The sequence below is a fragment of the Micromys minutus genome (assembly GCF_963924665.1).
Source record: "Micromys minutus genome assembly, chromosome: 2".
In the NCBI taxonomy this organism is placed as follows: Eukaryota; Metazoa; Chordata; class Mammalia; order Rodentia; family Muridae; genus Micromys; species Micromys minutus.
This window is the reverse complement of record NC_137971.1, coordinates 30,250,320-30,266,180: the sequence shown is the minus strand read 5'-3', so window position 1 is coordinate 30,266,180 and position 15,861 is coordinate 30,250,320. Positions and strand designations below refer to the sequence as shown.

Sequence of the window (15,861 nt, the reverse complement as noted above, 5' to 3'; positions counted from 1 at the left end):
GTCATATTCTGGGTTGACATACTTCAGTTAACAAGCACAGTCACCAGAAGCCAAAAAAAAAGCAAGGTTAGTACATTTAGAGACTTTCACAGAACTATGAACTTTGGTGGATCAGGTCTTTGTTTTTATTTTGGTAGGTAGGGGCTGTCTGTGTGCTGAGTTTTATGGCCTGAATGAAACTCCCTTTATGGAGGTTATGTGCTAAGGTCCTGTGGCTACAGGGTCCAGTCGTTTAGACAGGTATTGCCATAGGGTGTTTCCATGACTCCAAAGTCTGCATTAAAAACCCCTTTGTCTTCTGTTTCACAACAAACAGATGAGAAGGTTTTGAGACATTGGGAAAGTCTAGGGCTTGAGAAGAAGTCAGAGCTGTTTTTAAAGCCTCATATGCCTTTCGTTTAATCTGAGTCCAGATCAGAGGATCAGAGCCTACTCTGTGCTGGTGTACAGAGGCATTATTATTTCCACAAACATTGGTATCCAGAAGCAGCAATATCCTGCTATACCCGTCTCTCAGACCTCAAACCCCCAAACCTGTCTGTTAGTCTTTGGAACTGGCATCTGAAAGATGACTGCACTCCTACTCAGACAGGCTCTTTTGCCGCCTTTCAGCTGGCGGCCAAGACAAGTAGCCTCTGGTGTGTTTTCATAGTTCTCATGGGTCCTCTTTGTATCCAGAGCATAGTGAAAGCCAAGTGTTTGGGTCATGGCAAGTGATGGATGCCATGAGGGGTTAGAGACATAATCTTAAAGAACCCCAGCTCCCTCATCTCAGCTCCTAGTCTGGGTAGTCCGATCAAATGTGACACCCTGATTTGTGACCCAAAACAATAGCAGCAGGATAAACACAGTCACATCCTTCCAAGGGGTCCTTGTGTCTACTTCTTAAAAGCATTGTCTAGCTGACTTATAACTGTCCTGTCTCTACTCATTCTTATCAACTGGACCACTTACCCACTGCTGACTGCTGTGAACAACCTCAGGTTTCTCCATAAGTCAGTGAATAAAACAAATGCAGAAATGAGAGTCCAGAGGTGCGGGGATGCCTGCCACTTTAGAACAGAAGGGAGGCAGAGAAGAAGAAGCATCCCAAAGATGCTGAGGCAGGGGCCTGGTTCAAAGCACTACCTGCCACATGCATTTAGTAGACAAGAAGCAGTGTGATCAGTAATGCAGCATGCTGCATGTAATAGTTGAATGTAATTTTTAAAATACACTATCTCCTTGCCCAGGCCAAGGCCCACACTCCTAGCTTAGCTCTGAGATCGTCTGCCACCAGCCCAGCTCCATGGAAAGCCCATCCCTCCCAGCTCAGCTCCACCAAGGCCAGCTAGCTGGTGCCTTTCCTGAGAGCTGTGATTGTACTCCCAGGCCCTCCCAGCTAGCTGCCAGCTACCAACCCTGCCTTTCTCTATCTCTGCCCACCTTTGCTCTAAGGAAGAAAAGCATTTAGAACTTTATTAATTTAGAACTTGTCAGACAGCACAATTGCTGGGCGCAGAATCTCCTACCATATCCTTATCAGCTAGTCTCTATCAGCCAATATCCGCCAGCTCCCCTGAGATCTTACATGACTACTGCTTTCTTCTCATTCCCAAGCCTTGCTGCACACCCCTTTCTCTTTTCTCGAATCTCCTCCTCCTGAGACTCAAAAGTCCCACATTTAACCTTTTCCCAGCAGTTGGCTTCTGCCAATAAAGTGACACAATCAAGAACCAATTAGGGAATCAGCATCTCTCCCAACATTTACCAAATAGGCTCTTATCTTTTTGGTTTTGGTGTTCACATGCTAGTTCTTGCTGGTTTTGAATAAAGATGATACTTAGGGACTTGAGCTTTGGGTCAGGAAGATCTGGGTCCAAAACTCTGGCTATGTTACTTCCTTGGAAGCAATGACCTTAGACAGATTAGCATCCCCGAGGCTTCCTTGGCTCTAAAGTGATTCAGGACTATGCGGCATCTAATCCTTTCTTAGGCAGACTGGTCCATGGTTCCCTACTTTGTAGAGGGAAGGTCAGGAGCAAAGCAGTCAGCAGATCAAACCCTCTTTACTGAATAGTTTGATATAATCTTTTTGATATAAAGTTAGGTTTTGTCTGTATCCATTACTCCACAAGGCAAAGTTCCAGTCTCAGAAATAGGCACAGGGTAACTTGTGTGCCTATTCTTTGCCATGTTTCGAAGACCCCTTCTAGCCTTCTCTTCTCTCCGTCTGGCCAATCTGAAGGTGCCAGTGGTGTGCTAATGTGTTCCCCAGCCTCTAAATTATTCTTCTCATCACCTCTTCACTACATGGATGTGTCACTGGCAGCACCTTGGTTAGTTCAGATAAGAAAAGGAGTCCCTTGTAGTCGTTCATAAAGACCTGAATGGCTAGATTTAATATGCCACCCCTGCCTGGGATGCTCTGCTTTTTCCAAACGGTCTTGCTGGTCCTTAAAATTGAATAACTAACCATGCAGAGTCTAGGCTCTTGCATTCTTATCAGTGAGGAAGAAAATACAGGATCAAGCTGAGGGACCTTTCTACTTGAATGAGAAAAGCCAGATGGTGAAGAAAAAGGAGATGGAGGTAGAGATAGAGACAGAGAGGGGTGGGGGGGAGGAAAAAGAAGAAAGAAAAATGACTAATGGGTGTGTGGATGGAATGACAAATAGCAAAAGGTACAGATAGTCTGGGCCACATCTCAGCTGAATCACCTGCTGTCTAACTTCGGGGACATTTCTCAGCCTTTCTTCTCTCATGGGTGAAAATGGCAATCAAAGGAGAGGTTGCTTCACTGGGTGGAAGCGAGAGGAAAAGAGCCTCTGCTTGGGAGAGATGTGGACTGAAGGCTTAACCTCATTGTGTGGTAGAAACTGCTCAGGAAGCCACCTCAGTCTTGGAACCGCCCTGTGATGAGATTCTGGTTTTCTCATTCACCCAGGTTGGATGGAACCCAAAGTCCCCAGAACATGGCCACTTCATGTTTTCATCCCAGCCTGTACCGTCACTTTAATCTTCCTAGCCACAGTGATAGTCCAGAGAAAGAGGCTCTGGGGAAAGCTGTATTCTAGGAAAAGGTGAGTGATCTACAAGCTTTGTGAACCTGTGGCCTGCCAGTCTTTGGTAAATGCTTCAAGCCTAGGCCTTTGAGACTACCCTCAGGACTTTCTACCCCAAGAACAACATGGTTCAGTCTTCAGTGAGCTGAACCCATACTGAAGTGTTGGTTGTCTCTCTCTCTTTCTCTCACACACATACACACACACACACACACACACACACACCAACACACCTTATCTCTCACATACACATATACACACTTGAAATTGCATAAAAATTTCTTGGATAAAAAGGAAATTAAAAATGGAAAAAGGTTGAAACAAGTCCTCAAATTTTAAGAACCAACTTTCCCATACTCTGAACAAGAACCAGTGTGTGTGTGTGTGTGTGTGTGTGTGTGTGTGTGTGTGCGTGTGTGTGTGCTACATGTGTGTGTTTAAAGTGAGTGATGTGTGCTCGTACCAGGTTCAGGAGGTTGAGGCAGGAAACTTTCTAGTTTGAGATTAGTTGGGGATACCTAGTAACTGAGAGGTCTGTGTGTAATGGAAAAACATAAGAACCTAGTAGTCTTAAACTTATTCATATTTTATTTTATTCTGTGTGTATGTGTAGGGGGGTGTGTAGGGGGGTGTGCCTGTGTGTGTACACACATGTGCCTGTACATGTGTGTACATGTACATGTATGTGTATATGTATGTTCATGGGTGACCAAAGTACATGGGTATGCCTGTATGTAGAATACAGATATCAACCTCAGGTGCCATTCCTCAGGAGCTGTATGGCTTGTTTCCTCCATAAAGTCCATTGTGATCTGAGGCTGTCCACTGAGCCCCAGGGATACATTCATCTCCCAAGCATGTGCTACTGCACCCAGCTTTTTACACAGATGCTGAGGATCATACTCAGGTTCTCATCCTTGTACAGCAGCTGTTTTATTGAGTTATCTTCCCAATCTACTCCCACATTTTTTATTGGATACAACAAATATAGGACGTTTCAGTAACCGGGAAAACAAAACCAAAATGCCAAAATAATTTTTACAAAGGTTCTTAAAGCTTTTTGGACTCAGATATTAATCCTCATCTGATTATGAGCCGGTAACAGCAGTTTTTCACCAACTCTATCTAGCCCAGAGACCAGCACCACGCTGGTGCTGCCTTAGAAGACTGAGTCAGAACTTTATAAGAATCCAAACCAAAAGCCAAAGAGTTGTGTTCTGGATGTCTATGGTTGGTGTAGAATAGTAACCCAGACCTCTGGCAATAGGGAGGCTTACATGAAAGCAGAGACATTCCAGAACAGTTCCTCTGAGTTGAGCACTGGATTCCTTTGAAATGCAAATCTTGTTGAAGGAATCCAAGATGGCTATGACACTGGATTGACCCTTGATTCTTGAAGCCCAAGCTATGTCAGGTTGGTCATGATGGAGTTGGTAAAAACCTGATAGGCAGGAGCAGTGGGCACAGCTAAGTGCCAGGTCCTGGAAGAGAATCAGGAAATAACAAGTGCTAGTAGAGGTTAAGGAAGAAAAAAACTAGAAAAACCTGACAGCAACTCATCGTGCAAATGATGCTTTTGTTCTTTAAGCAACCCTGACACCAGCCTTTAAACCTTAGTGTAAATTAAGCAGTCAAGCCTTTTGTCCTATTCCAGGACAGGCAGATACAAAAAGACTGTTCAGAAAAAGCCATATGGGAACCTACTATTTTATAAGTACATATTTTTCATCTAATCTATGTATTCATAGAATCTATAGATTCATATTTAAAAGTTTAGAGTTACTCTACATAGGGGATAATGATAATGCTCCACCCAGAAGCCATGGGGGGGGGGACAAAAATCCAAGTAAAAGTGTGGTTGACTCCCCTCCAGTTGTTGGTCAGGGGTGTCCTGGAGACTCCCCAAACAATGCAAAGTATTGCCATCGCTCTTGGTTGCCCCCCAGAACTTGATGGTAAGTTCTTATTGTGGTAGATGCCAGGCACAGAAATACTAAGTTGACACTAACCAAGTTTATTTCCCTGCTGGCTGACTTTCATAAAGCACAGGTGCAATGCGATCTGCTAGAGGTGGGGTGAGCCATCAACACCTTACCCAGCTGAGAACTCTGTGTGCTACAATAATGCCTGACATGGCCATAGATACCTGTGGGTACAGTAGTGGCAATAATATCATGGGTGTAATTGAAGGACCCCCTTTCGGGGACCCCTACTCGAGTCTCGGGACACGGGGTTACCCAATGAAACTCGAGAGACCTTCTCGCTGCAAAAGCACGAGGTAGTTTAATGGCGGAGTTCCGGGCCGATACGTATCTCATGCAGGAGACAGAGGTAAGGACCCTGAGACTCGAAAGCTAGGGGTTTTTATAGAGAGAGGGTCGGGAAGAATTAGCGCTAGTACAAAGTTCCTGCAACACCCACAGCTTATGTGCAGTCAAGAAGTCAGGAGACAGATGGAGCAGATGCTTATCTAAGTCAGGATACAAGTGGTTAACATATAACTTTTAAATAGACTCAGGAGGGGCTCATTTGACCCTTAGTTGTAGTGACTTAGTTGTAAAAGACAGCTTGGATAAGCTTCTGCATTCCTATTGTTAACCTAGCCTCAGGAATGTTTTAACAATGGCTTAGCTGGGCATGCCTGGACTTGTTTTACAGCGGTCTCAGTCCTAGGCCTTTAAGCTTACAAACTACCCTTTCTGCCCCAATTTACATGAGTTTTTAGACCTAGAATTAAATTTCCTTTCATAATCAATCAAATTTCTGATTGAGTTTAAGGCCCACTCCATTGAAGGAGATGCCTAATTGGGATTGCATCTGTGGCTAAGGATCTGCGATTAGAGAGTACATAGGTCCCAGTGGTGAGCCTACTACAGTGATTTTTGCTAAAGGAACAATAGCATCAATCTGTGCTCAGAATTTCTGTCTCTAAATAGTCATAGATTAGCGCAGCTCCCAGACAGTCCCCACCCCACAGTTACCTGGCAATAGTCGAGTATGATTGACTAGGTTCAAAAGGGGCTACTTGCCCCTTCTTCATCCTTGCTCTCTCTTCTCTCCCCATTCCTCTCTCCATGTGCTCATGGCTGGCCTCTATGCCTCCCCTCTCCCTCTCTCTCCCTCCCTCCCTCCCCCCCACTCTCTCTCTACCTTTCTCTGTCTCTACTACCCCCATCAACTCCCCTCCCCATATATAGAAATAGACTGTATATAGAAATAAACTGTATTTCTATAATATATCCATTATATGGCTGGTACTTCAGGGGGAAGGAATACCTCAGCATGGGCCCACAGAGGCACCCCCTTCCCCCACACCATACCTTGCCCTATCAAACATATCCCTGGGTTCCTTTTCTTTTTTATAAAGCACAACGCAGTAGACCACAGTTAGCAGTTATCAAAGAAACATGATTGCTCAAAGCTCAGAGAATAATTGAATAATTGTGGACCGCTCAGCCACAAATAGGACATCAATATCACACCCCTACCTCTTGAGGTTTTCAGACTGTTTTAGTTAGGGTTTCAATTGCTACAATAAAACACCAAGTTGGGAAGGAAAGAGTTTATTTGGCTTATACTTCTACATTGCTATTCTTCACCAAATGAAAGCCAGGACAGGAACTCAGGCAGGGCAGGAACTTGGAGTGAGAGGCTGATGCAGAGGCCATTAAGAAGTGTTGCTTATTGGCTTGCTCTACATGACTTGCTCATCTTGCTTTCTTATAGGACCCAGGACCACCAGTGTAGGAGTGGCACCACCTATAATGGGCTGGGCTCTTCTTCATGACCACTAATTAAGAAAACGTCCTACAGCTGGATCTTATAGTATTGTAGAAAGTATTTAAGCTCAATCCACTGTTTCTACCCCACCTTTGACCATTTAGTTCCTGGTTAAAAGATACTTATAACCTTTACATTTATAATAAGCCTTAATCAGCAAAACAGCTGGGCAGATAATCTATCCTCTGTGCTACTGTCTATAATAATCCCAGCCAATAATCCCTGTCCGAGACCAGCTCGAACTCTCAAGAGGTCCACCCGGAACCAGAGCGAGGATTGAAAGAGAAAGACATGTTAGTTAAAGGTTACCACATGACTTCGGCCAGCTCTGAGGTTGAAACCTAGAGGATGACTCCCAGTCTTGGTTTATTTTTCCTGTTTTAAACCACTTTAATTGCATGCAGAAGGATTACATCAGTTCTAAGACAGGGATTGAGCAAGTTAACAATCAAAGATCCAGTAAATGTCCTTCTGGAGGCCAGGTGTGAGGATCAGGGACAAAAGCAGGTCTCAAAAGACAAAGAGACTGCTGAGCCCACACCCACTGTGTCTGCTCTGGATGAATCTGCCCTGCCTGGAGCTGCATTCTAGGAGCTTCAAATGCATATGTACTTCCCTACATTACAGTCCTAAGCGTTTTTTGCTCTGAACTTCAGATGCAAATGTGCTTAATTCTGTCCCTTAAGGGGAGCAGAACCAAAGCCAGTTTCCTGCTTACCTCAGCTTCAAGGTGTCCTGAAAAATTAACATTTCTCTGCCACCAGCTGACCAGAGGTGCCAAAATGGCTCTCCACAAATCCCATTTGTCATTTTTTCATCTGAGCTGCTCTTGACTCCAATTAGACAACCCACACACCATGGCAGCTTCTCTCTCCAACTTCTTCTTTTCCCACCTCATGGTTCTCTCCTCTAACCCAAGCCTGGAACCCTACACATTACCTTTGTCTCTGCTGCCCAGCTATTGAATGTCAGCATCTTTATTCACCAGTTAGGAATAACTTGGGGGTCAAGGTCACATAGCATCACCTGGGTCTACACGTGGACTCTGGGAGTAACCAGTATTTAGCATTGCAAAAGGCCAAACCTTAATATTATGGAGGCATTTTCTCAATTGAGGCTCCTTCCTCTGCCATGACTGACTAGCTTGTGTCAAATTGACAGAAAGAATGACCATCAAGGAAGAAGAAATAGATTACAAGGGGTGGAGGTTGGGAAGGACAAGACTAAAATAGTGTCTTCTGGGCATTAATGGGACCACTGCTCTCATGAGCTCACAGCAGCTATAGAGACCCATGCAAGACCTGAACTAGACAGTGCCATCACGACATTCCAGCGTGAATCAGGGGCTTGTGAGCCCCATACTCATCTGAGAAGCTATTGACAGTTGATGTCTTCTGAGGGAGGGAGATTCAGTTTTCTTTAAAGGTATGGCCCCTGGTATGTTGGCCATGCTCCAGTGGATGACTCCATATCACCGAGTAAATGGGCGGACCCAAAGACACAGAAGTGGGAGGATTTGGAAGTAAAGGGGGGGGTCCTTGGATGGGGGGAGGTATGGGAAGATGAATACAATTTAAAGTTATCCTATGCATGCATGACACTCTCAAGTAACAAAGATATTTTTAAAGTGAAAGGGGGGGAAGTAATTCTGAAGCTAGACACATGGGATTTTTTTTTTATAGACAACAGATTCTGCCACCACAACAGAGAAGTGAACAGAAGCTCGAGTGAGCACAGCCTGCGTTTCTTTCTCACCTCCTTCGCTATCTTAGCTTGAGTTGATAAATTCAGTTCTCTCCCAATATCCACAAGAGTTGGCTCTAGTCTCACTTAGACTAAGGAGTCCTCCTGTTCCTTAGGTAAAATGGCCCAGTGTTTGCAGAATCCCTATATAGATCTGCACATGGGCTTGAACTCATTCTGATTACTGAAAACACCTATTACAGTGCAGTTGCTTTCTTTGTGAACAGTAGCCACCTTGCATTATTTATTGAGCAGTGGCAGAAAAGAAGAGCGTATTGGTTGCTTTTCTCTACTTAGTCCCCAAACACCAGACAAGAAACAGCTTAGATCCTGGTTGGAGAAGGGAGCTTTGGCGGTATGAGCCTGTGTGATGACTTCCTTGATCACATCTCCATAAAGCCAGAAGTGTCTGAGAAACAGGAAGTAGGAATAAGCTATTTAACCTCAAGGCCAAACCCCAGTGACCTACTTCCTTCAGCTAACTCCTACCTCATAAACGTTTTGCAACCTCCCAAACAGCAGCAGCTGGGAACCAACTGTTCAAACACGAAAGCCTATAAGGGACATTTCTCTTTGAAATAGCAACAAAAAGTCTGTGAGGATGTCTTTTAAATGTCTGCTCTGGGTTGTTTATTGCCAGTTAAGCTTACCTCAAGCCAATTTTTCTACTTATGGAGAAAGTAATAGTAAGGCAGGTGACTCTAGACCAGTGTTTCCCAGCCTTCCTAATAATACTGAGACCCTGGAGTACAGTTCCTCACATTGTGGTGACCCCCAACATTATTTTCATTGCTACTTCATAACTGTAATCTTGTTCCTGTTATGAATTATAATGTAAACATCTGATATGCATGATAGGTAGAAAGTAGGGCAGGTTCTAGGCTCCAGGAACGTCTTCAGAACCCCTCACCCTAGTCTGGATATATACAGTTGTTTTCTGACCTGTACTTCTGAGGGGAGCTGAAGGCATCTAATTCTCAGCCTTCAAACATGGGAGGCTCTGGGAAACCCAGTCTTACTTTTCTGTCAGATCTTTTTATTTCCTATATTATAAGATATATATTTTGTTATTTCATATGTTAAGGCCCTTCGTTTAAGTAGTTTGTCCCACATCATTTTAGCAATGTCCTATCACCAAGATCTGCTGAAGAGTAAAAGGTTGTCAAAGGACACTGATTCCTTGCCCTAGGGCCCTCTTCTCTGCAGGAAATTTCCTGGATCTTTCTTGAGATTTGAGTTCCCAAAATAACCACAGAAGGTCCGGATGACCTCTGTGGAATGTTTCAATGCCCTAGGTGTGTCCCAGGTGTATGATTCTTCCCCCTTTGAATTTCCTCATTGTCCCCTTTTGAATTTCCTCATTCTCCCCCTGTCCTCCCCCTCTTTTGTGGTTTTTGCCTTTATAAGCCTGTTACAAGTTCAGGCCGGGGTTGAACTCCTCTACCCCTGCGTGGTGTATGAGTCTTGACCCCAGCATGCTGGCCTGAGATCTCACTCTGTTTCACTTTCAATAAACTTCCTCGTGCAATTGCAGCAAGTCTGGTCTCGGTGCCTCGCTGGGTGCGCGCCTCTCCTGAGATTTGAGTGAGGGTCTCCCTTCGGGGGTCTTTCACTGCCAACCCAGAGAAGGTCCCAGCACCATCCTCTATGTGGATGTTTTCCCTGAAGAGCGCTTTGGAAGCACACAACATGGCTGTGCCTGGGTAGGTACACACATGCTTTCCCTTTGCACAGCCCAGAGACTCTATCTCTGGTTCTGTTTGAGAATCTGGATAGATAGTGTGAAACTAGCTGCCAGGGGACTCTGTAGTACTTGATGCCAGATGAAAGGATATTCCATTCTCTGTCACCTCTGTGGGCTAGTGAGTTGGAACAGTGTGGTTGGTGTTGGTGGTTTGAAGTGTGACTTTAACAGTGCACTGTTGACTTTTCTATCTTGTCATAGTGAAGATTACTACTGCTGCAGTAAAACCCTATGACCAAAAAGCAAGCTGGGAAGAAAGGGTTTATTCAACTTACACTTCCATAGCACTGTTCATCATCAGAGGAAGCCAAGGCAGGAACTGAAACAGGGCAGAACCTGGAGGCAGGAGCTGATACAGAGACCATGGAGGGGTGCTGCTCACTGGCCCACTACCCATGGCTTGCTCAGCTTACCAAGGGCCACCAGCCTGGGGATAACATTACCCACAATGGGTTGGGCCCTTCCCCATCAACCACTAAGGAAATGACTTATTGGGATGAAGAGATGTCTCAGTGGTTAAGAGCACTGACTGCTTTTTGAGGTCCTGAGTTCAAATCCCAGCAACCACATGGTGGCTCACTGCCATCTGTAATGGAATCTGATGCCTTCTTCTGGTGTGTGTGAAGACAGCTCCAGTGTACTCATCTAAATAAAATAAGTAAATAAAACAAACAGTGCTGCCCACTGTGGCTATGGTGGTATCCAGGCCTATGATGATGGTGTTGGAAGTCATGTCTGGGTCTGTGTTCATGTCTGGGGCCAATGTTACAATGAAAGGTCATGCAAATGTCCCTGTCTGGGCTGCCTGAGGCTATGTTGATGTTCAGCACTATGTTCAGCTGGCCCCACCACTTGCCCACAACCATACGCCATCCCTTACCCAGGTGACATGAGAGAGCTGGCCCTGGTGGCATGGAATCAGGAGAGCTGGCCATGGTGTCATAAGGGCAGGGATAATCTTGTCCTCATCAACTGCAGCCCTGGGACAGGAGAATAGGCCTATACCTCACCTGGACAACAGAATAGAGATTACCCTGGTGATGGGGGAGTAGGTATAACATGGGGTGACGTGGGTGAAAGAGAAATGCCCCCTTGTTCCTTGCCACCTAGCCCGGGTGGTAGGGATGGCCCCCAAATCATGAGCAGGGGAGCTGGCCAGACTTCTCACTATCTACAGAGCCTGGAGACATGTTCTCCCCTTGCCTGGGGAGCAGTGTAGAGCTGGCCCTGGTGGTGAAAGCCGAGGGAGACCAGGCCCTGGGAACAAAGGATCTGGCCCTGCATCTTTCCAGCTGTAGCACTGGGTGAGTTAGCCAGGAAGTGCTAGAGAGCTTGTCCTGGGCGGTGTGGGAACAGGAGAGCAGACAAGCTGACAACTCAGCTACCACCCAGGCCCGGATTTAGGGTTGTGAGTTGGCTGACTCCAACTATCAACTGCTAGTGCTCCTACGTCCAAACTACAGGATCTCCATGACACAGGGCAACAACCGTATATCCAACCGAAGTCCTGTGAGGAGCCAGTATTAAGCAGCAGGAGCCAGAAGTCTTGAAGCAGACCAATATCTCATTGCAATGTTCATTTGCAGGTAAATTGTGGGGACAAAAGGGTACACTGTGGGACACACAATGACATACTACAGGTTCCACAACAGGATTTTTTTTTTTATCCTGAGGTGAAGGTTGCAAGGGCAGAGAATAGAGACTAAGAGACAGGGAGATGAATGAGATTGGGCACATCCCTCTCTCTCTCTCTCTCTCTCTCTCTCTCTCTCTCTCTCTCTCTCACACACACACACACACACACACACAAATCAATAAACTTTAAAATAAAAACTATTCATTACAAAAACCAAAAAAAAATTTTTTTACTGATCTTAAAAAATATATATATTCTTTCTAAATGTCCCATTTGTTAAGTCGGAGGTTTTAAAATATTCCATACTAATCATCATCTGAGGGGCTTCATGCAGCAAGTGATAGAAATGGATGCAAAGAAGCATCGCTAGACATCAAGGGGCACTTCAGGAATCCCCCAGAAAGCAGGAAGCATTGCAGGAGCCACAGGGGTCAGGACACCACAAGAAAACCACAGAATCAACTAATCAGAAATTCACAGAGACTGAACTGACAACCAGGAAGCCTGCATGTGCCTGACTTGGGCCTCTGCATATATATTGTGTCCTTTGATCTTCATATTGGACTCCTAACAATGGAAGTGGGGGCTGTCTCTTACTCTTTTGCCTGCTTTCAGGACCCTTTTCCTCCTCCTGGGTTGCCTAGTCCAGCCTTAATAAGAGGGAGGTGCCTAGCCTTATTGAAAACTGATATGCCATGTTTGGTTAATATCCCTAGGAGGCCTGCCCTTTTCTGATGGGAAATGGAAGAGGAGTGGATTGGGGTAAAGGGATGGAGGAAGGGACTGAGGGGAAGAAGGAGGGTAAAGTGTGGTTGGGATGTAACATATAAGAAAAGAATACATTTCAAAAATTATGTAAAACAAGGAAATCCGTTATGGGGCTATGAGCTGGCAGCAAGGAAGCTGGGGTAATGTAGTCTTTTGATGGGGGTGGCAGACTCACAGCTAGAACCAGGAGAGACAGGACATGCTGCAGATGTGAGGAGAGAGGGTACTACACTCCTGCAGGAGTTGAGTGGAAGGCACAGAGCTTCGGATCAGTGCTTCTGGGATCACATAGGTTTGCATGTAGAGTGAAGAAAGGCCCTGTGCACACAGAGAAGCACCGGAGACTCCAGGAAAGTTAAACACACAGCTCACCTCTTCGATGGGATGAGGTTCGCAGATGCCCTTCCTGAAATGCCAGGAATGCTGGAGGTTTACAACCTTTGCCTTCTGATAAGACAGGTTCTGCCCATATCTCCAGACTACTTATCCCAAACAATATCCTTTCCCCTTCAAACCCTGAGCATTACTTTTAAACCACAAAACCCATCCTCATGAATGATGTCACTTGTATTTCATGACAATCTAAGTGACTTCTGTGTTATCTTAGGACCAAGCCAATGCTGATACCCACAGGCCTTATGTTTACCTCAGCCATTCTTCCTAGAACCTAAATCTTGGGCACTATCTCTGAGTGAACAGAATCCATTCCTATGAAAGAAACCAAATGTGCTTTGTAAAGAATCTCAGGGTAAGCATGTCTTAAATTATTATACACTTGGGACTGAGTTAATTGTTATCTTAATACTTTTTAAAATTGTGCTGTACTTAAATGTGGCTAAAGTAAAATCATCTGGGACAGACTCTAGAAATCTGGGTCCATCACCCGTTACAATAAAATCAGGCTGAGCCAGGTTTTGCTCTTACCTCACCTGATCATTTTTCCTTGCCTAGTGTAAAGGTTGCAGGGGATGGTCACCCTTGGGTTGTGTGGGGATGAACAAAGATGTTTAGCTTTCAGGGTAAAAGCCACTTCTTTCATGGTTTAGCAATCATGTGGTGTGGCACTCAAGTTGACTGAAATGATACAGGACAATGGACAATCAGAAGACTGAAATACCTTTGTGTCAGAGACTTGGCATCTTCAAACTGTTCATCTGAGAATCTGCTGCGTATAGCACCACAATTCCAAAACCACCAGCTGTGAAAACAACACCAGGAAGCCTTTGCCTCATCCGTAAGAGATGGGAATCACCAGTACACAATTTGATGGGAAAGAATTAACACAGGCTCTCAGCCTTTCCCCATGCCTGCCAACAACCTGTCTGAAAGCAGTTACTATAGGCCCACAGCCTGGGTACAGAGCCACAGAACAAACTCGGGAAATCTCATACTGAGGTCTGGTTACAACTGAGCTCTGAGTCGGCAATTAGATTTTCTTGACTCAACAAAGTTCCTCATTCATCTTGGTGAGCCTGATTAAAATGCCCATTTCTTCAGAAATAAAAATCTCAGTTCTATGAGCCTATAAAATGACGTCCTTGACCCAGAGGCACCTACTTATGTAGGTGCTATAGGCTCAGTGTCTGCTTTCATTGAGATTCCTTCAAGAACTCAGGACAGTGAAGACATGGGAGAGGCCTGAGAGCAAAGGTGACAAACTTAGATCTTCAGCCAGTGAAAGGAAATTAAATTCAAGGTCTAAAAACTCATGTAAGTTGGGACAGAAAGGGTAGTTTGTAAGCTTAAAGGCCTAGGACTGAGAATGCTGTAAAACAAGTCCAGGCATGCCCAGCTAAGCCCATTGTTAAAACATTCCTAAGGCTAGGTTAACTGACCTTAAAGATATGATAGGAATGTAGGAGCTGGTCCAGACTGTCTTTTACAGCTGAGTCCTCAGTCAAAGGAGCCCCTCCGGAGTCTACTCAAAAGTTATATGTTAACCACATGTATCCTGACTTAGATAAGCATCCGCTCCACCAGTCTCCTGACTTCCTGACTGCACGTAAGCTGTGGGTGTTGGATCAACTTTGTACTCCCCCCCCCACCCTCTCTCTATAAAAACCCCTAGCTTTCTAGTCTCAGGGTCGTTACCTCTGTCTCCTGTGTGAGATACGTATCGGCCCGGAGCTCCACCATTAAACTACCTCATGCTTTTGCAGCAAGAAGGTCTCTCAAGTTTCATTGGGTAACCCCGTGTCCTGAGACGAGTGTGGGTCCCCGAAAGGGGGTCCTACACAAGCACATAATGAAAGGACTGGAGGAAGTCTGAGGTAGCCAGATGGGGAGTGGGCAACCAGCTCAGCTCTAATCCATCACTGCCAAGAAAACAGAAATGGAGATGTTTGTGGAATGTCTGCTAGTTATTAAATGCTAGATAGAAAGATTACCAGATTAGCCAAATCACACACCGGGGATCTATTTATAGTTTCTTGGCTGGAAGTAAACAAACTACCAACAGCCAGACTCAAGGCATGGCTCTCTTAGAGTAGAGACATCTTTGAAAATTAAAAGAATACATACATTTTGAAGAACACATGATGACTCATTCAACCTCCAGAATGCCTTATCCTCTTTCATGCTCATATGACCTGCAGCATTAGAACATCTTTGTTGAGTCAACAGGGTCATGAGTATTTTGTAACAGACATTTATCCACATATGTCTCAGTCCTTCTTATCTGACATTCTGACATCTTAGTAATCTGGCAGAGAAATGAGGTTGCTGGGAAACATGGTGCTTGATGTCATGGGGCCAGGGTCTCTCCAGAGAAAAAGAGCCTGGAGTGGGGGAGGGGAAATGACAGAGAGAAAGAGACAGGTAGATTCATTTTAAAAGATTGGTTCCCGTGATGGCTGGGAGAGTGGGGTTGAGCTTTGTGTGGTAGGGCAGCAGGCTGGAAACCGAGGCAGAGTTTCCACATTACAATCTCCAGGCTGAGTTTCTTCATCTCTAGGAAGTGAGTTTGTTTTCAAGGTCTCACCTGATTAGAAGAAAGCTATACTTTTTTTTTTTTTTTGGAATAAAATCTATGAAGAATTTACCTGATATTACATCTGTAAAGCTCATGGTAACATGTAGACTATGGGCCCTGTAGCCTATCCAAGTAGATATGACAGATAAATCAAGAAATGAGGGAACAGCCATCT

The 15,861-nt window shown here is 44.9% G+C and overlaps 1 protein-coding gene across 1 annotated transcript in view; it reads left to right on the top strand.

Moving 5' to 3' along the window:
* Window positions 1–15,861, top strand: part of PDCD1LG2 (programmed cell death 1 ligand 2) — a gene marked incomplete at both ends in the record, with an annotated part of 105,317 nt that overhangs the window by 51,909 nt on the left and 37,547 nt on the right. Inside the window, one exon of the mRNA XM_080912902.1 lies at window positions 2,927–3,062. Coding sequence (XP_080769028.1) covers window positions 2,927–3,062 — 136 coding nt within the window. The remainder of the gene's footprint in view (window positions 1–2,926; window positions 3,063–15,861) is intronic.